Raw genomic sequence first — 22,352 nt, 5'->3', positions numbered from 1 at the left:
CGTAATAACTTTCCCTCTATAATCCCTCAGGATTGCACCTATCCCAACTCTCTGTTGATTATAAAATATGGCACCATCAACATTCAATTTCAAAATACCCAGAGGATTATCATGGTGTCTTAAGAGTAATTATATTAAAGTTATTGGTTGTAAAAATATTTTTTTATGGTTTATAGAGAATTTGGAATGTATATATTTTATTGTTAGGAAATGATTTTAGATAATATGAGTTAATTCCCTGGACCTTCGGGACTCGAGCATTACAAAATTAGTGGTTCCCCTTGTTGCCACAAGATGTATGCCCGATGCATAACCTTGCACATATGCTTAAGTGTCTTAACCAGTACGATAAGTATAATAAGTAAGATAATTCAATACAGGCCACCTCGCATGTCATAAGCATATGTAGGTCATGATTTTAAATTCTCAACATGAAATATTTGATGAAAAACCTTACGTTTAGTATATTTACGTTATGATGGGTCTCTTATTGAGTCTTTAACATCTCATTTTAGTTTATTTTATGTTTTTAAATCACACCAAGTAAAAATATTTATGAAAATAGGGCTTAAAGTTGGGACTTGGCCTAATGAAGAGTGGTAGAGGCCTAGATCATGCACAAAACTTTTAAGTTATGATTTTGTTAGTAACAAAATTTGAGAAATTTTAATGAGTGCTTCCGCATAGTCTATTTTATATTTTCAGTATTTTGAATGATTTTATTTATTATTAGAAATCTTTATACCGGTGCTTCTTTTAAAATAAAAGAAAATACTTTTAAAGTCAAGGCCAATAGTTGGACTTTAAAAATATTTCTAAAAAATTCAAGGTCAATATTTTTAAAGAAAAAGATTTTATTTATTATGATTTCCTACCGAGATTTCTAAAAATGGCGTCGCTTATTACCCCCCTAGGGAAGCGGGGTGTTACAATGTGGCTCCATTAAAATTAAACTAAATCAAAGCTTAGGAGAAATAATAAACATATTGATATGAAGTATGAACCCCAAAAATTTTTATTATACAAGATTAGACTTCTTAATATAGAGTTCAAAGTAAAAATACAAGAAATATCATTTAACATTGATGATCTATGTGAAAATAGTTGAGAGGTTTTGTTTTCTAGATTTCATTGAAAAGAAAAAAAAAAATTAGTTAAGGTCTTAATTGTAGCATTTTATGCTTAATGTGACACAAAAACATCTAGATTTTACATGAGACTTGATAAATTAATTTATATACTAGAATAAAATATGGTCTTACGTCTAAACGATCACTTGACAGTTTCTATAAAGATAACAAATTTTAAATATTTTATTACAAAAATAATAATAGATGAATATCATTGCATATTAGAAATCTTTAAAAAAATATATATTAAATTGTGTTTTTAGAATTTTATTTCTACATGTATGTAACAAATTATAGGGATATAGTTTTATATGTAGTTATATATTTATGATTTTTTATGAAATTAAATTACACGTCATTTTTTTATTTTTTTATTTTACATAAACGTATTATATAGTAGATCGAAAAGTTGGCCACCCTTAAAAAAAATTGCTAGTGTAATGCCTTGACTTAAAACAGTAAGCCTAGTCGTAAAATATTTTACACATTTTACTTGGCATTGCTACGACAAGTATACAAAAATATTATAATAAATCTTTTTCAAGCACAGAACTTATATTTTTACAAAACTACGAACTCACTCGTTCGCACAATCATTAAAGCTTTCCAAAACATAACTCCACAGCCATGAGGTTGAGTACTTTACAAGAGAAGTTAGAGCATTGTAAATCTACAGTAGTAAATAAAAACTAATGGAGTTATGTACAAAGGGTGCCTACTATTCTTAATTTTGATACAAATTATTGATAATTATAAATAGAGCTGAGCAATCGGGTACTGGACCAGGTATCCGGGTATACCCGGCCCAGAACCCGGATTCCAAATCTGGGCTGGATTCCGACCTGGATATAGCCGGTTATAACCCGGGCTAGAACCCGGATTGATCCAGGTTTTTACAACCCAGAAATCCGGGTTCCGGCCTCTACTCGGACTCTCTCACCACCATCGGACTCTCTCACCCCTCTCCCCATTATCACTCTTTTGCACCACACCCATAAACCCAACCACCATGACCACCTCCTCCGCTTCCTCATGGCCCATCTTAAACCGCCATTCAATCCCACCCACCTCCTCCAATTCCTCAAGTCCAAGCTCCACCGCCACCCTGCTTTCACTCACTACGACTTCCACGTCTTCAACTGGGCCTCCACCGTCGACTCGTTCCGTCACGACCACTCTACGTTCGAATGGATGGCCCGCACTCTCGCTATCACCGACCGCTTCGACGACCTTGGATCTCTACTCCGGTTCATGGCTTCTAACCCCTGCCCCTACTCTGACGGTATCTTCTCCTGCCCTCGAATCGAACCCATCTTTAGATTTTCGATCAATGCTTATTCTAGAGTTGGAAAATTAAATGATGCTGCGGTTGCCTTTGAATGTATGAAAAAAATTATTGACGGGAGGCCTAATGTGGATAACGGCGACGACTGGACGAGGCTAGGGTTTCAGAAAAATTCGTAGAGAGAGAGAGAGAGAGAGAGAGAGAGAGAGAGAGAGAGAGAGAGTCAGATTGTTTGGGGGGGGGGGAATCGGATGCTGTATAACCCAGTACCAAAACGGCGTCGTTTTGGCACTGGGTTTGAAAACCTAGGTATCGGATTTAAAACCCAGGTACCGGGTTTTAAATCGGGTACCCGGCCCGGGTGCACCCGGGTTTTAGAAACCGGGTATCGGCTCAGGTGTTTTCCGGGCCGATGCCCGTAATTGGAACCCGGTTATCCGGGTTTCGGACCAGGCCGGACAAAAATCCGGCCCGGTTGCCCAGCCCTAATTATAAATATTTTTTATTGATTAAATATAACCATACGTCAGAGTATTTTACTATTTTGTTTGATGCATGCATAACTGAATATTTATAAATATGTTAGCTCTCACTGTCACAACAAACATGGAAGAAAAGTCTTATTCCTCGTTTGTAGAATGAGATGAGATGAGAAATATATAAATAATAGTAAAATATTTTATAAATAGTAGTGAAATATTTTGAATTAAAATATTTTATTGGAGTTTGAAAAATGAAACCTTGAGGATAAAGTTATTTATAAATAGTAATAAAATATTTTGAATCAAAATCCGAGGCTCCCACCATTGATATCGATTTCTCTATAGGGAATGCAATGTAATCTCCACCACCGCTTCCACAATTGTACTCACTATACTCATCAACTTCCTTTGCTAGAATTGATCTTAAATAACCCGCTTCTTGTTTTTCCTCATCGTTTCGACTAGAATAATTATAGTTGTCCATCGAAATCACAGCAACATTAGGCATAAAGCTGAGTATCTTTTATGTGAACACAACATTACCAATCGTTCCTCTAGGATTTATTTCTCCCCCTCTATCAAAGGGCTTAAACACCACTTTAAGTAGTAATTCATTAAACAAATAATGAACCAGAAGTTTCTTACTGATAACAACGAGTCCATCCCTCTGCAGTTTCACTGCTTCATGAGCCTTCTTTGGACCTCTAAGAATAATCATGGCTTGATATTTCTTTAGCTCAGCCATTAAATGAGAAGTGGGATCTGAAAGTGGGGAAAATAAATTCGGTTTCCCAATATCAGAGAGAAGAGGCATTGCTATGAAGATAACTTTCGTGCGTGCTACCACTATCCGCTCCACTCCAACTGCCTTCTTCTTTTCTTCCTTTATGATTTTGTCTTCATCGTTCGTTTCAGTTTCTTCGTACATTACCGATTTTTGTATTTCTTCTATCTCTACTACCATATCTTCATCCTCCTCATATTGCCACTCCCAGAGAGTTGATTGTTGTGTTTCTTTAGTTGAATCTGTATCTCCCAAGTTCTCTTTGGCGTCCTCCTGGTCTTGCCATTCCACGAAAGATTCTTGCATCTTCTTGCAATTTTGCTTCATTCCGTTCACTATTTCTTTCATCTCCAGCACTTTATCCAAAATCTTTTCCATTAAAAACAAGTTTTCTTGCTATGTAGATCTTGTATACTCAGCCATTTAGGATCAAAAGTCTCTGATACCACTTGTTATGGTCCCAGAAGTAAGAACAGTAATATAGACAATAAAAGAGAATCAAGAACAAGAAAGATGATAATAGCTGTGGCTTGGGATGTTTGAGGCTCCCAATTCCTTCCAAAAGAAATGACAAACAAGTTCAACAATATTTTCCAGGAGCCCTTTGCTCTACATATACTAGAACAGCTAACTAAGGCCATGAGCCAATTATACTAACATTAACTAGGCCCATGGGCCACTAAACAACTTCACAACTCAATTAAAGTAAAAGGTAACAACTAAGTTGGACATCAAGCCCAGCCCACTTATGGGATTCATAACAAAATATTATATGGGATGGGATGAGATGAGATGGTTTTCCAAACGAGACCTTAGTCAATTCAACAAAAAGATTGACTGAAATCTTATTTTTCATATATTGCATAACAGTATGGATCATGCAACGAGATGTTGAACAACATGGCAATAACAACACAAGATCATGCAACAAGAAGTTGCCGATCATCATCCTCGCTCTATTATGTCTTGCTTGAGTAGCAAAACATCAAAGAGAATTTTATTAACAAATCCCATCACAATTATTTTTATTGAAATTCATGAAAAGCACTAAGAGAAACCTGCTTGAACATGAGATCCAACGCATAGTTGTTGATCGCCACTGCTCAATCTTGTAACTTCTAATAGATCTTATTTTTTCTTGGCATGCCTTTGACAAAAGGCTTTAATTCTCTGGAGTCCATCTTCAAGAGCTGAACGATCAATTGCGAAAGTTATGCGCAACCAATTTCTCATTCCAACAGCGGCCCCTGAAGAAAATAAATTAGTCACAAACTATTAGTAACCAAAGCATTCCCCCACAAAATATTACTTTGCATAAGTTTCTTCTCTCCATATTTTCACTCTTATCTATAATAAAAGAGTATTTCAGAATATCTAAAAATACCTGTAAATAGTAGTGAGTTAAGATGTTTGAGTGTGTTTTGTGTAAGAGTGTGGGTCCTATTGAAAAAGTGAATAGTAGCGAGTTTGGAGGTATGGAGTAAGTTGAGATATGTTTAACTTATTATAGAAAGTTGAAAAAATGGTAGGTCTCATTAATTGAGATGAAATAAGTTGTGTTTGGGTTGAGTATATTCTCATTCGTATGAAAATATCTTAGATAATCTCAAATATTCTCTACACCCAAATGCAATCTAAATTGATTTCCCTAAGGATTAACTCCCGACTTGCTACTGTACCATCGAACTTTCACATATCTGACCAAACTTTAACTCATTATCAGATCACTATAGTCCGAAGTTTTGGTTTCAACTTACCCAGCCTGCTATTAGAAAAGCGTGCCAGAAGGCAGTTTCTTCCTATATGAAAAATTGAGTCTTAAAAACACCTTACTTGCACTACCACATCTAAATCATTCCAAATGTACTGTTTAAATATGCATGAATTAGAAAAGCTAAACCTCTCGCCATCCCCTACTGTGTCTACAATGCCCAAGCAGCTACACCAACTTGCCTCCTCTCTGTTCAATCACTGAAATCCATCTTCTTATGGAACATGAATCAATGTTTCGGACCCACCAATCGGGTCCAAAAGACAAAGAAGTCCTGATACCGGCCATTTCATCAAACAACACAACATTTTTGAATCAACCTAAACTGCACAATCCACCAATCATAGAACTGTGAACAACATGGTTCAAATAAATACACAAACAAATCATCTCCAAGAACATTTTCATCACCTACTTCATCAGCCAATCTTTGCAATTAGCATCAACAATCATGCTGAAAGTGACCACATTCAACTCACACTTTCCCTTCACCAGCCTCCTTTGCAAATCCAAAGCATCACTATCTTTTTACAAAGCCCATTAAGAAGAGTCCCATATATAATCAGACTCTCTCCATGCCCATTGTTTAACTTAATTTATCAAACAATTGTGAAATACACAATCAACCTTTAACCAAAGTACTATTTGTCACCATCTAGCTCAAAGCCCCCCACTCCATAATTTCCCCAAATCCGTAGTACTTAAATTGCAATAAAATGTGATCAAAATGTTCATATCGTGCAGAATTCAACCTTCTATGCATCAGCCAATTGCCAAAAAGGGTTGTGCTTGAACCAATCTATTAAAGTATCTCTTTGCGTCACTGGGCTTTATCTTACCTACTTTACAAACAACCCATACATAATATCAAAACTACGATAGGATCACAACAGTTTTGCCCCAGCATTTTTTACAAGATTGGAATTGGATGAACTTTGAAAGAGTCTGTGAAAAGAGATAAGGGTTTTGTTCTTTTGATTGATTTATTGAAGTACCTTTCACTCTGTCAAGTCTCACATCAGTTCATTGATAGCTAAACTAGGCTTTATAACGATTCCAACTTGCCCCAAATGTGACTTGGATGTGATGACCCTCTTAAGTCACACATTAGATGGGAAATCTTTGATGAAGGTGAATGAGTATTATACAAATGCATTGAGCATCAAGTTCCACATTGGTTTCTTAGCAGGAGGAAGTGGACGTTATTATGATTCCAAGGAGCTCAAATTATAACCTAGAAGTGGCTTGGATGTTTCCTTAAATTGTTTCAAATGGTATTGGTCCTACATTAGTAAACCATGTGGCACTGCATACTCAATGCAAGGTCGCCTCAATGAGGACATTAGAAATTAAAGTGGGGGAGACCATGATTACCCACTAAGTTCAACATTGGATGGGAAGAGATCTATGAGAAAAAAGCATTGATTGTCAAATCCCATATTAGTTCCTTACTATGTGGAACTCGAATTTTTAAAATCATACAAAAGGACTCTAGATAGGGCATGGACTTTTTCTTGGATCTTTACATCAATAGCTAGTGCTTTATATATATATATATATATATAAGAAATAACATCAATAGCTAGTACTTACAACCTTTTTCATGCTAGTCAACTTGCAGTTGCATTATTGGGCTAGTTTAGTCACTGGTTGAAGCGAGTGAAAAGAGAGAGATGGTAGTGCCAACAGAAACTAGCCGTTAAAGATAGAGCACAGTTTTTATCACTGAAGCAGAGGAAACAGCCACGTTTTGAAGCCCTTAATTGTTTGACTGGGTGCAATAAAGTTCAACTTACTATACCTGTGTTTTTTATTCTTGTAGAGGAGGGTGTGTGTATTTTATAGTTGGTATTCATTTAGACACAAAATGGTGCATTTTGCTTTGGTTTAGTTTTGTAAAGACTCAGCTATTTAGTATTATCATCATCATCATCATCATTATTTCATTCCCCAATTTCAACTAGTGAAGGTGTTGGGGTGGGTTGATCAACGGGAGTGAAAATATTAAGGAGCTCTTGTGTGACACATCTAGGCGGGTCATAGAAAGACCTCCTTGCATACCTGGTAAAACAATAACTGATTCCTCTTTAGCCAGCTTGAGACAAAACTCTGCATCATCATTAATGTCTTCCAATGATGAGATATCTAGCCTCACCTGTGAAAAAATCTATAATCAACATCTTCAAATTTTATTATGTTGCACCACAAATATGCCAGACATTTGATGTCCTTACCATCACGAACATGGATCCCTCTGGTCTGTTTTGGCAAATAATGGAAGGGATTTCCTTAATTCTATCATAACATGTGTATGCAGCAACCCTAAGGGTATCAATAGTTTTTGAAAAGAAATCCTCCCCAGATTTTTCAAGGATATGTGGAATAGCACCCTGATACATAAACAACCATTGTTACATTTCAAGAGAAGGCAGAGAAAAACAAAAATGACTATAGTAATGCCATGTCATTATGTCAAAGAAAAAGTGCACATCGATGATGACCAGATAATTCTTGAAAGTTTGAAACAAATTATTGTATATAGCCACATAGTGGTAGAATCCACCCATCCTTCCAGCCGAAGAGCCATTTAGCCTAAACCCTACGGATAGAGTAAACTCCTGGTTGGGTTTAGAGGTAATAGGAGCTTTCAATATCATTATATCTCTAATCTGCTATCTAAGGAAATTCTTCTATATTGTCTTCCAGGTAAATTTACATGAACAGGAATTAAGAACTAATGTATATATTAAGCTCTAAAAATGTTTGCAAGATAAACTGCTGCGTTCATTCATTACAATATGCTTTCTTAAAAAAGTGCGCCTTTTACAAACCTGAATAAATGTTGTCGGATCAGATGCCATCTCCATACAACCCGTAATGCATTCTACAACCTGGGAGAAAAATTAAAGGTGTGAATATCCTATCTATGCTGTGTTATTATCATCCAATAGAAGTGTAATATACTAATATGAGGTAGATATGTTATCAAGGAGGGAGAGAGAGAGAGAGAGAGAGAGATGAGAGAGATGACCCCCAATTTTCGAAGGATGCCATTTGGATCACATGTCACTAGCCAACCAAGCCGCCAACCTGGTACTAGCCATCTCTTTGATATAGACCCCAGAGTGATGACAGGCACGATTGATCCAAATGCACCCATTGGCACAAATGGGTTTCTTCCAAATGTGAGGTGGTGATAAACTTCATCCGCAATCACCAGAATGCCCAGCTTTGTTGCTGTCTCTGCAATCTAATATTCAGAAAATCGAACATCACTAACATTAAATTGTAATTTCAACAACAAAAAACGTACAACTGAAGAAAATTCATGTCAATTATGAAGAAGGTATTAATCATTAGCTCCAAACTGTTAAATCAGCCGTTGTTTAACGAGTACAAAATTTATAGTTCATTTCTCTTATGAGCTTAATGCATTCCCAGATGAATTTAACTTCAACAGGAGGTGGTGTAACACCCACCAATAAAAACGTGATGGTTCAGTTTTTTAACAAACGAATGATAAAATAGTCACATCACAATAGATTACACTCACTAGATTTTAAACTATTTAAATTTAATTTAAAAAAAACAGGTGGCTGCTCGGCTGCCTATGATGGCTGCCGGCAACCACCTCCAACCCCGGGGACACGGCGGATATACCGAATTTAATGCCTTCCCAGTGCCAGATGACGCTGGCGGCAATTTCGGCGGCAGGGAGGCAGTAGACGGTGCCATCTGATGGCCAAAGTTGGAAGCTTCGGGCGCCTTTCTGGCACCGGATGACTAATGACAGATTCGGGCAGAGTGCCGCATCCACCGCTTCCGGGATGGTTCGCAACCGATTTGGCTATCGGCGCTGAAACCAACAACATCCGGCGCTGAATTCCGCTTGAACCGGCTGAATTTGTCAAGACTGGCGTTGACAGAACCGCCTTATCCGGCTTGTTCCGGTGAAGCCGGCACTGGTTCTGGCAAAACCAGTTCCAGATCTGGTGTTCTAGGATTTTCAGCCGCCTCTCAATGTGGCAACCGCCACCGACCCGGGGCCAGTCTACACCTCGAGAAACGGCTAAAGTAGTCATCAGAGGCGATCTAAAATTTAATTAGTATTGGTTTTGGTTCAAACTTTTTATTTCAGGATTTTAGTAATAATTAAAAAAAACTTCGGAATCCTTAAGCGGCAGCACGTGGTTAGAGCCAGCCCCTAACCAAAAGTGCTCCCTTCCCATATTCTCAGAAGTAATTTGAATCTATTCATGTAAAAGAGATCGGTTAAAACGATGAATGGATTACAGCGAATCTTGGGGACTAATGATAAAATGTTTCGAAAACACCTTGACTAATGATTAATCTTGCCAACGAAGGTATAACCTACCTCCTTCAAATGTTGGTGTGTATAGACACTTCCACAAGGATTGCCGGGGTTTATGATGACAATGGCAGCGGTATTCTCATCAGCAAGGGCTTCAACACTCTCAAGATCAACCTCCCAACCCTTTTTTGGATTAAGGTCAAAATGACGGACTTCGAGTTGCAGATATTCCGCACGAGCCTCATAGCATGGGTAACCGGGTCTTGGAAGCAGAATGTTGGCACCCGGGCAGGCTAGGACTGTCAGTATTACCTCAATTGCTTGACTGCATCCCAGTGCGAGATAAACATCATCTGATGACAATGCGTATGGAAGATCACGAGACAGATAATCTGCTATAGCCCTGACGTTAGGGTTCAACCATAAAAAAATTAGATTAACATTTGATTTGACTATTTGCAAGTAAACATTATGTTTCATAACCCTTAATAAATAGGCTCGTAGCATGATTTAGCTTGTAATTTTCTATGGTAGTTTTGTATAAGAGTTCTCGAACTCATCATTTATATATATAAATATATATATATATATATATTTATTAAAAAATAAATTAAAAATATAATAAAAAAATTAGATATGTGATATAAGAATAATGAGTTGAATTTTTTTTAAAATAATAATTACAATCGTAAGTACATATACGTCGTATAATCACTTTAAAAAAATAAATAAATACATAATCTACATGAAAATAAATTAATTTTTTTTAATAATAGACTTTACTTTTTTTAAAGTAATTATACGATACTTACACATTTTACAACTGTATGTAGTAATAGTTTTTGTTTAATATATATATAAATTCTTTTGTGTTGCATTTTAAAAAAATATATATTTTGACTACAAAATTTTTTTTTATAAAAGGAAATTATAAACCAAAGCTTGTCTACCAAGTTTGCAAACGTCACACTCAAAGCGCTCCTAATTCTTGAAGCCAAAACTCTTTTATTTACTTACCTTCCTCCAATTCTTCTGCTAATATTTGTTCTTTCCACCATGTAACGTGACAGGGAAGAAAATCTCTCAAACTCGAAGTTAATTGAAGATTATTCAACTTACTCTCAAGAAAGCATTTTATTCCTCTCAATTATTTTAATAAATTTTGTTATATACATTCTTCCTAAGAAATCGTCCAAGCAAATGAAAGTGAAAACGAGGCAGAACATTAATTTTTGAATTTTGCTACATACAAGCATAGTCGCGTACTAATTTGCGTACCAACACTGATTTATTTATACTTAAAATTTAAATTAATACTGTTTTCAATAAAATCTACTTTTTGACCAATCACATCACATTGGTGCACAGATTAGTGCACAATTGTACTTGCAATTATACTTTTCCTTAATTTTTACCGCATTGTTCAGGGTTATTTGGAGGATGAGATGAGATGAGAAATTTGTAAATAATAATTAAATAATTTGAGTTGAGATGTTTTATTAGATTTCGAAAAAGAATAGAGAAAAAAGTTAAATAAAAATATTATAAAGTTAAAATATAATTTTTTAATATTATTTTTATTTCGTAATTTAAAAATAATGTATGATTTTTTTTTTTTTAAGTTTGAAAAGGTTGTAATTATTAGTTAATGATTATATGAAAAAAAATTTGAACAATAATACAAAGAGAAGTGATACAGTTATAAAAAAATTCTATAAAAGTAAATTAATTTATAAATTGATATAATTTTATATAATACATTATATCTACCTTACAATAAAATAATTTTATAATTTAACATATTGTATCAAATTATATCAAATTATAATTTCACTTTATAGAATCTCTTGACTACATCATCGTTATTTGTTGGTAAAGTTTACAAAAAGTTTCTAAGTTGGGTTGGACAAATGTGCGGTTCTTATATGTGGCCACATGTTACAAATGAATTTTTTTTTTTAATATTTTTGTGTGTCCGGGCCAACTTGTGCACACCTCGACTAATTCCATGGAGTCCTGAAGTTAACGGTTAGGTAAATCTCCAATGGTTTTGAGGGGACTCGAATTAGTATACAAATAAAAAAAATTTCTCATCATTTATACACTACACATCACATATAATTTTTTATCTTTTTATTTTTATTTTTTTAACAAGTATATAATGTAAAAATAATAAGTTAAAAAACTCAATTAGTTTAATAAAAATAAAATAAAATAAAAATAAATATAATGTGGAATGATAAATAATAAAGCTCAACACAAATATAATTGCCAATCTCTCTCTTGCAACAATGGTTTCATCATTGTTGGCCCACAACATGCTTTCTATCAAAATTTTGAATATTGTTCCGGTTAAGGCACTGTAACAAAATATATTGATATCGATATTTTTTTGTGTATCGTTTCAGAATAGTCAATATATAAATAAATTATATATATAAATTATATTCTAAAATAATAGTTTATATATGAATAAATTATATATAAATACATATATATAAATTATAAATAGCATGATCTGAATTGGGAGTAAAAAAATGACCTTATAATTTAAAAAATTGAAAAAAGGTAAAGGTTGAAATACCGGCCGGTACAGGCCGAAATAAAGGCCGGTACATGCCTAAATATTGACTTGTACAGCTAGTATTTGAAACGCTACAAAATAGATGTAATATCTATATTGGACCAATAGTTGGTACGAAATATATCGGCTAGTATTATATGGTTTTAAAACTGCACTATTCCCAATGTTTCAAGTTTTGTGTAATTATATATCTATACATGGATTTTGATGATAACAAATGAATTCATAGAAGAAATGAGTCTCAATCTTAAGTTGGCTACACAATAAAATCAAGCACATCAAGGAATTAAGAATGAGCAAGAAGGGAACAAATTTACATTAAAGTCATAGAATAATATTGTAAATCTCTTAAATTCGAAATTAGGATTAAGGTTCAAAATTAATATTTTATCATAAAACATTAAAATACATTTTCCACATGTGCATGAATATTTTGAAAATTTTGAAAGATGATTGTTTGTCATTTTTCACATGTGCATACCTTGATTAAATGGTTGAATTTTGAAAATATTAAAGATGATTGATTGTCATCTTTCACATGTGCATGTTTATTTGAATATTTTCAAAAGTGATTGATGCTTTTTTTGACCTATGCAAAATGTAGATGATTTTGTTTGAAAATTTTGAAAAGTAAGTGCGTTTTTTTTGTCATATGCAAAAAGTAAAAAGATTAGATTTGAAATATTTGAAAAGTAAAGTGTGCTCATTTTGTCATATGCTAAAAGTAAAAGATTAGATTTGAAATTTTTGAAAAATAAATGATGTTGTCTTTGACAATTAAAGAAGAAGAATCTTTTATTTGAATTTTTTGAAAAAGTGAATGATATTGTCTTTGACATGTGAATATTTTTAAATTTGAAAATGAAGTCTCATATGCCTATAAATAGATCATTTGATAGTTTCACGTTCACAACATCAAAAGCATACAACATTCATTCAAAACTTTCATTCTCTCTTATCCTAATATTGAGCCTTAATCCATATTCATTTTAAGAGATATAGTTTGTGCTACATTGTTCTTATTTCACTTATTGATGAGTATTTTTTGATAACCTACCCACTATCAGCTCTTGTATCAGTAAAAATGTGTGTATAACCCTTGTACATGTAGAAAGTGTTCTACACAGGGAATAGTTGAATCACCACGTGTAAGATGGTTGCAAGTGTAGAGGGTATTCTATACGGATCATTTGTAGCGGTGTTGTTCAAAAGTGTAATAGGTTTCTATCTCCACCTGAATGAGGTTGAATAGTGAATTTGAAAATCCTCAAGGGGTAGCTTGAGGCGAGGACGTAGGCAGTGAGGCCGAACCTCATTAACATATTGAGTTTGCTTCTCTCTTACCTTTACTCTTTATATTTATTGCTATTTCATATTTTGTTTATATTTTATATTGTATATTTGATTTATAATTGTTATTTTTTTTAATATAACTCAATTTACCCCCCTCTTGTGTTAGTCATCTGGGCAACATTTGGTATTAGAACTAAAAGTTCTATTATAAGATTAACTATCTTTTGAGTTAAGATCTTATGGCTAACATTGCAGTTTCATTTGGTGAAAGTCAATCTAACAGTCTGCCACTACTCTTTTGTGGAGACAATCACTCATTCTGGAAAGTTAAAATGAGAATATACCTTCAGGCTCAAAGTCGAAAAATTTGGAAATGCATTGTAAATGGACCTTATATTCCAACAAAAGTGGTTGATGGAGTAAAAGTCAAAAAGGAAGAAGAAGAGTTTGATCGTGAAGACGATAGACTTTATATTTTGAATTTAACTGTTATGAATTTATTATTTAATACTTTTAGTGGAAATGAGTTTAATAGAATAATGACTTGCGGTACAGCAAAAGAAATTTGGGATAACTTGAAAGTTACTTATGAAGGAACTTAGCAAGTTAAGTAATCAAAAATTTATATTCTTACTCATGAATATGAAATGTTTAAGATGAATGATGATAAATCTATTTCTAGTATGCACATTCGTTTTACTAACATCATAAATAGGTTGACAGCTCTTAGCAAATTTTATTTCGAAGTGGAGATAGTAAGAAAAATTTTCAACTCTTTACCAAAACGCTGGAAATTAAAAGTGACAGAGATTTTTAAAATTAGAGACCTCATGAAACTCGAAGTAAATGAACTCATCGGGTCACTTATCACCCATGAGTACACATTGAAAAGAAGAGAAGAAGAAGGAAAGCCAAAAAAAAGTTTGGTACTTAAAGTTGTTCCTCATGAACGTGAAAGTCATGAAGATGAGAAAAATGACGACAAAGATGAAGAAGTTGCGATGATAACAATAAGAATTCAAACGTTCTTAAAGAAAAATAAAACTCTTTCGAAAAAATTTTTTAAAAAGTTTTTCAAAAAAGATTAAGGTAAAAATGATACTTTAATTTGTTATAAATGTAATAAGTCTTGTTATATCAAATCAGATTGTCCTCTACTAAAGAAATATCAAAACAAGGGCAAGAAAACAATAAAAGTTACATGAGATGATGATTCAAGTAGCTCAGATAGTGAATCAAGTAATGGAGAATCAGCAAATCTTTATCTTATGGCTAAATATGACATTGAGGTAACAAATCTTGATAATATTGAAGATCCTTCATATGAAAAATTGCAAAATGTTTTAGAAGAGGTATATAAGGAATTTGAAAAACTGGATATCAAGTATATTGTTTTGAAAAAGAAAAATTATTCTTTAACAAACGAAATTGATATTTTAAGAAAAGAAAGTATCATTTTGAAAGATGAAAATCTTGAGTTGAAGAAGAAAAAAACTGATTTAGAAAATATTATTGAAAACTTTACGAATGGAAAAATAAATTTTGAAAAACTTCTTGGTAGTCAAAGATATGTTTTTGACAAGGCAAACTTGAGATATATGTCAAAACAAAAATATAAACCTTATAAAAACTTCTTTGATAATCCTTCTACATCAAAATCTAATATTCAAAATTCTTTTCATAAAAATAATTTTGTCAAAAAAAGATACTATTATAATCACTCAAGTTCTTCATATATGTCACATGTTATTCGCAATTTTTATAATAGAAATGGTCATAATTATCATACTTGTTCTATTAGAAGAAAGCATACAATAACTATTAGGGCTATATGGGTACTTAAAAATCTTGTTTCTTCCAATACTAATAAATAAAGGACCCAAAGAACTTGGGTACCAAGAAAAATCATTTTAATTGTTTTTATAGGTATGCATGAAGTCCTCTACAAGCAAAAACAAATAGTTTTTATATAGTGAATGTTCAAGACACATGACGGGAGACAAGACCAAGTTCTTTGATCTTAAATCTAAAGAAGAAGGACACGTGACATTTGGAGACAACTCGAAAGGGAAGATCGTGGGAATATGTAAAATTGGTAATAAATCTTCTCTCATAATTGAAGATGTTCTACTTGTTGAAGGTCTAAAACATAATCTTTTGAGTAAAAGTTAATTATGTGATAAAAGATTTACAGTTACTTTCAAAATGGATAAGTGCATTATTTTGAATGATCATGATTGTAATATTTGTTTTATTGCTTTTAGAAGTAACAATATTTATACAATCGATTTTGAAGAAATTATCTCACAAGATGCTATTTGCTTTTTAGTTCAAAATGAAACTAGTTGGCTATGACATAGAAGATTAGGTTATGCCAATATGGAACTTATTTCCAAACTTTCAAAAAATGATCTTGTGAGAGATTTACCAAAAATAAATTTTCTTAAAGATAAAATTTGTGATGTATGCCAATTTGGTAAACAAACAAAAACTTTTTTTAAAACCAAGAAACATATTTTCACTATTAGACCATTATAACTGATACACATGGATCTTTTTGGACTAAATAGAGTTGGAAGTCTAGAAGGAAAATATTATGCATTTGTTATTGTTGATAATTTCTCTAGATATACTTGAATCATTTTTCTTGCTCATAAAGATGAGGCACATAATGTTTTTGCCAAATTATGCAAGAGAATTTAAAATAAAAAGGGTTATATTATTTCAAGTATCCGAAATGATAAGGGAAAAGAGTTTGTTAATAAAAATATTGAAACTTTTTGTGATGAAAATGGTTTTATGCATAATTTTTCTGCTCCTCGAATTCCTCAACAAAATAGGGTAGTAGAGACGAAAAATAGATCTCTTCAAGAGATGGCAAGAACAATGCTCAATGAGAATAACTTACCTAGTTATTTTTGGGCCGAAGCGGTAAATACTGCATATTATGTTGTAAATAGAGTTATGTTAAGGTTTAAGTTAGATAAAACTCCGTATGAGTTTTGGAATGAGAAAAAGTCCAACATTGGTTACTTTCATGTATTTGGATGCAAATATTTTATTTTGAATGACTGGATAATTTAGGCAAGTTTGATACAAAATCTAATGAATGTATATTTCTCAGGTATTCTACTAATAGTAAAACTTATAAAGTATTCAATAAAAAGACTTTGACTGTACAAGAATGTATGCATGTAGTATTTGATGAATCTAATTCTTCACTCTCTAAGAAATTTATTGATGAAGAAATAGGAGGTATAAATAACACGGAAAGTCTCAATCTCAACAAAAAGAACACAATAAAGGAAGTTCAACATGAAACCATCAAGAAAGATTATCAAAATTTAATACAAGATGCAACCAAATAGCAACAATTTGTGAAAGATCATCCAGTGTAACAAATTTTGAGAGAACCTTCACGAGTTGTAAGTACTCGATCATCTCTTAGAAATATTTGCAATCATACTACTTTTCTATCTCAGATTGAATCCAAAAATATTAATGAAGCACTTCTTGATGAATCTTGGATCCTAACTATGCAAGAAGAGTTGAATCAATTTGAAAAAAATAATGTTTGGACACTTATTCCTAAACCCAAAAATCATACTATTATTAGAACAAAATATGTTTTTAGAAACAAGAAAGATGAGTCCAGAATTATTACTAGAAATAAGGCTCGACTTGTAGCCCAATATTTTAATCACGAAGAAAAAATTGATTATGATGAGACATATGCACCAGTCGCAAGATTAGAAGCTATTCGAATGATACTTACATATACTTGTTATAAAGATTTCAAACTTTTTCAAATGGATGTTAAAAGTGTTTTCTTAAATGGTTTTATAAATGAAGAGATATATGTTGAGTAACCTCCAGGTTTTGAAAATCATATTTTTCCAAATCATGTTCTCAAACTCACAAAAGTACTATATGGATTCAAACAAGCTCTTAGAGCTTGGTATGATATTCTTCTAATTCAGATTTATGTTAATGATATAATATTCGATTCTACTAATAAAAATATGTGCCAAGTTTTTGCTAAAATTATGCAGGAAGAATTTGATATGAGCATGATGAGAGAACTTACATTCTTTCTCGGATTGCAAATTAAGCAAACAAAATGTGAGATATTCATTAATTAATCAAAATATATTAAGGAATTACTGAAGAAGTTTGGGATGTAATGTGTTAAGGAAATTGGAACACCAATGAGCCTATCAACTAAACTTGATAAAGATGAAACCGATAAGCCAGTTGACTTGAAGGTATATCGAGGTATGATTGGTAACTTATTATATTTGACAGCCAGTAGACTAGATATTATGTTTACTGTGTGCTTGTGTGTACGCTTTCAATTATTTCCAAAAGAATCACATTTAATTACAGTTAAGCGCATTCTTAGATATTTTAGTGATACAATTAACCTAGGGTTATGGTATCCTAAGCACACATTTTTCGATCTAATCAGCTACACAGATGCTGATTATGCTGTTTGTAAAATAGATCGAAAAAGTACTAGTGGAGCATGCCATTTGTTAGGTCATGCACTAATTTCCTGGTTTAGTAAAAAACAAAATTATGTTGTACTATCTACTATAGAGGTAGAATATGTTGCTACGAGTAGTTGTTGTGCTCAAGTTCTTTACATGAAGCAACAACTTGAAAATTTTAAACTCATGTATAATTACATTTCAATCTAATTTGATAATACAAATGCTATAAATCTTTCAAAGAACCCAATACAACATTCTAGAACTAAGCATATTGAAATAAGATATCATTTTCTTCGAGATCATGTGCAGAAAGACGATATAGTATTAGAGTTCAGAAATACACATGATCAGTTAGCAGATATTTTTCAAAACCTTTACCAGAAGATAGATTATATATGATTAGAAGAGAAATGGGTATAATGCATGCTATGAATATCTCTTAAAAGATAGACCAGAGTCAATAAAAATAGAGAGAGATTTTTTTAAATACTTTTATATAAACTTGAGATTCTTAGCCTCATATTTAAGACACTCATTCTTTTCATACAAATCATGTCATTCTTATATGGAACTGACAAATAGAATGAAGAATTTAATAAAGATTTCAACTGTTTATTTTTCTGTTGAATGATTTTTTCCCTTGTGTGAGACTCTTGAAAAATTCGTTGAAGTACAACAATTTGTTCTTTAAGCTTTTTAACTTCATGATTTTTGACTTGTAACTGCTGGAAAAAAGCAACAATGAAGGAATGAATATGAGTTATAGAGATGAGAAGAAAACTTGATGTGAATTGGATGAACTTTAAGACTGATTTTATAGAGATAACATAAAGAACAAGACGCTCCTATCATCCAAGTCAAAGAGTAATGTGATTTTTTTTACTGATCGATAAAAATGACTTTTTTTAGAAACTTGAAGCCCTCAATCTCATTTGTCAACAACATCAAGCGACTTTTTTCAAATCTCCAGCCATACTTGTCAGGTCACGGACGGATTCATTTTTTAACTATCTATATTTTCTACTAACGCACCGTTTTCTTCAGTCCATTTACTTGCTGCGTATCCTTTTTAATGATGCCAAAAGAGGGAGAAGTGTTAGACTAGAACATTAACATTGTTTGAATTGCTAAACTTGTTATATATATTTAGAATTATATTCATACTTTTACTTAAAAAACTAACGCACATTCTCAGGGGGAGCTTAAGTATTAATATAGGCTTCATGTTCTATCAAGTATTTGTCATCATCAAAAAGGAGGAGATTGTTGAACCCAAAGTTTTAAGTTTTGTATAATTATATATCCACACATAGATTTTGATGATAACAAATGAATTTAAAGAATAAACGAGTCTCAATCTTAAGTTGTCTACACAATAGAGTCAAGCACATCAAGGAAACAAGCATGAGCAAGAAGGAAACAAATTCACATTAAAGTCACAGAGTAATGTTGTAAATATCTTAAATTCGAAATTACGATTAATGCTCAAAATTAATATTTTATAATAAAGCATTAAAATACATTTTCCATATGTGCATGAATATTTTGAAAATTAAATTTGAAAATTTTGAAAGATAATTGATTGTCATTTTTTACATGTGCATATCTTGATTAAATGGTTGAATTTTGAAAATATTAAAAATGATTGATTGTCATCTTTCACATGTGTATGTTTTATTTGAATATTTTTAAAAGTGATTGATGATTTTTTTGACTTCTGCAAAGGTAGATGATTTTTTTTGAAAAATTTGAAAAGTAAAGTGTTCTCGCAAAAAGTAAAAAGATTATGTTTGAAATATTTGAAAAGTAAAGTGTACTCCTTTTGTCATATGCCAAAAGTAAAAGATTATATTTTAAGTTTTTGAAAAATGAATGATATTGTCTTTGACAATTAGAAAAGAAGAACATTTTATTTGAATTTTTTGAAAAAGTGAATGATTTTGTGTTTGATATGTGAATATTTTTAAATTTGAATATGAAGTCTCATATGCCTATAAATAGATCATTTGAAATCTTTACATTCACAACACCAAGAGCAGACAACATTCATTCAAAACTTTCATTCTGTCTTCTCTAAACATTAAGCCTTAATCCTTGTTCATTTTAAGAGATATAGTTTGTACTGTATTATTCTTATTTCACTCATTGAAGAGTATTTTTTGATAACCTACCCACTATCAACTCTTGTATCAGTAAAAGGGTGTGTATAATCCTTGTGCGTGTAGAAAGTGTTCTACACAGGGAATAGTTGAATCACTACGTGTAAGGTAATTGCAAATATAGATGGTGTTCTATATAGATAATTTGTAGCAATGTTGTTCAAAAGTGTAATAAGTTTCTATCTTTACTTGAAGGAGATTGAATAGTGAATTTGAGAATTATCAAGGGGTAGCTTGAGGCGAGGATGTAAGCAGTAGGGCCGAACCTCGTTAATATATTGAGTTTGTTTCTCTCTTACCCTTATTTTTTATATTTATTACTATTTCGTATTTTGTTTATATTTTATATTGTATATTTGATTTATAATTGTTATTTTTTTAATACAACTCAATTCACTCCCTTTTTGTGTTAGTCATCTAGACAACAATTTTTTATAGAATAAGCAATCGGAGGAGCAAAAAATACTAAGATTAGGTTTGTATATTAAGTTAATCTCAAATAATGTATGAATAGTATTAAAAATAATAATAAATATTAATAAATAATTTAAAAATAATAGTAAAATAATATGAGGTGATCTAAATCTCATGGCACCCTGATTTTCCTTTATTTGGCTAGCCTTCATCGTAACTTGTAGTCTCTTCCATTGATCAAACCTAGTATCTTTAGGCAAATAGAACATCTATGAATCTATAAAAAGCCATAAATACAAGACAGTACCGATACCATAGAACTTTACCTCCTTGCCGGCAGAATACCAACACTGGGTACATAAGAGTTAAACTTAGCGGAGCGGACGGCATCAACAATTGCATCTTCAGCTACGGGGGTAGTTCGGAAGCAGGGAAACGTGGAGGGGTCGCCATGGCCGAGAGGCACAGTTGGCCTTGGATCATCTTTGTTAAGATTTCTGTTTATCTTCGCGAGAGTGCCTCGTATGGTGGTTTCCGACGTCTTGTTCAGCCTTTCGTTCACCCTAACATGCCATCTCTCAGACCCGTTTTCCATTTCCTTTCTTGTGGGGATCGAGCAGACGTGCAGTATCTTTCCAGACACGAGACCTAACTATGAAGTCGATGCATTTTTAAAGTAAAATATTTCGTCTATTTTTTAATTAAATATTTTAATGCATAAAGCTACTATGCCGTTGGGTGGTACCGATCAAATATACCGTTCGATAAATTTTTTTTTTAATTTTTTTTTATATTTTTAAAATATTAATTAAAAAAAAAAAAGGGTCTTCTTACCTCTGGTCGGTACAGTAACCCGACCTTATTTCAGTTTGTCGTTCTATTAAGATTTTTATAACCACTAAAGTCTGAAAAAGACACGTCAAGATGTCTCCGAGTCGTGATAAAATCGGAATCTTCTTGTCCTCTTCACTGCGTGGTGCATTATAACTTATAAGCAAACCACTTTCGAAGAGCACACTGCTGCATAGTGCAGGCCCAGGGTAGCACGAAGGTTCCTTGAGAAACAAAACCAAGAAGGACGTTGCTACCTCCACAGGAAGATTCTCTACCGATCTGCAGTTAAAATCTTTTTTTTTTTTTTTTACCATTTTTTAAACTATTTAGACATTTTTTTTTAAAAATAAAAAAACTACAGATTCATTTAAAAATACTTACTTAATCACTAAGTAAAAATAAATAAATAAAAATTCGATAGTGGATTTCGATATCTCTGTGAAACTAGTGTTTTCCAACCAAGAACCTTTAGGCTGTAACAAGCTGCACAAACAACCTTTAGACATCAATTCCCAATAAGATCAGTATAATTAATATCACAAACCAGATTGTTAATTTGCTTGATTATGGGTTGTTAGCAACTTACATGTTAGGTGAAAAAGTGCAGTGAATTTGAATATTCAGTGTTTGTTCTTTGGCTATCACAGACTATTTCGAGTTTTATGATATGGGTACGGATGAATAGACCTGTTTTAGTTAATTTGTTTGGTCTTGCTCATTTTTTGGTTCAAACATGCATGGGTACTATGGTCTCTCTTCTATGACTGTTTGATTATTATGGGGTTTTGGCGTTTTGCATGTCATAAAAAAA

The 22,352-nt window shown here is 32.5% G+C and overlaps 1 protein-coding gene across 1 annotated transcript; it reads right to left on the bottom strand.

Annotated features, from left to right (window-relative positions):
* Window positions 1-4,501: 4,501 nt before the first annotated feature.
* LOC122307497 (nicotianamine aminotransferase 1-like) lies at window positions 4,502-21,349 on the bottom strand. The gene is made up of 7 exons (XM_043120407.1): window positions 21,034-21,349; window positions 9,828-10,167; window positions 8,484-8,702; window positions 8,284-8,343; window positions 7,687-7,842; window positions 7,514-7,607; window positions 4,502-4,928 (listed from the first exon to the last, which is right to left on the bottom strand). The coding sequence occupies exons 1-7, from the start codon at window positions 21,300-21,302 to the stop codon at window positions 4,810-4,812; spliced, it is 1,257 nt and encodes a 418-aa protein (XP_042976341.1). The 5' UTR covers window positions 21,303-21,349; the 3' UTR covers window positions 4,502-4,809.
* Window positions 21,350-22,352: the final 1,003 nt, after the last annotated feature.

Source organism: Carya illinoinensis, chromosome 4 (genome assembly GCF_018687715.1).
Source record: "Carya illinoinensis cultivar Pawnee chromosome 4, C.illinoinensisPawnee_v1, whole genome shotgun sequence".
NCBI classification, from domain to species: Eukaryota; Viridiplantae; Streptophyta; class Magnoliopsida; order Fagales; family Juglandaceae; genus Carya; species Carya illinoinensis.
This window is presented reverse-complemented; position numbering and strand designations above follow the sequence as displayed.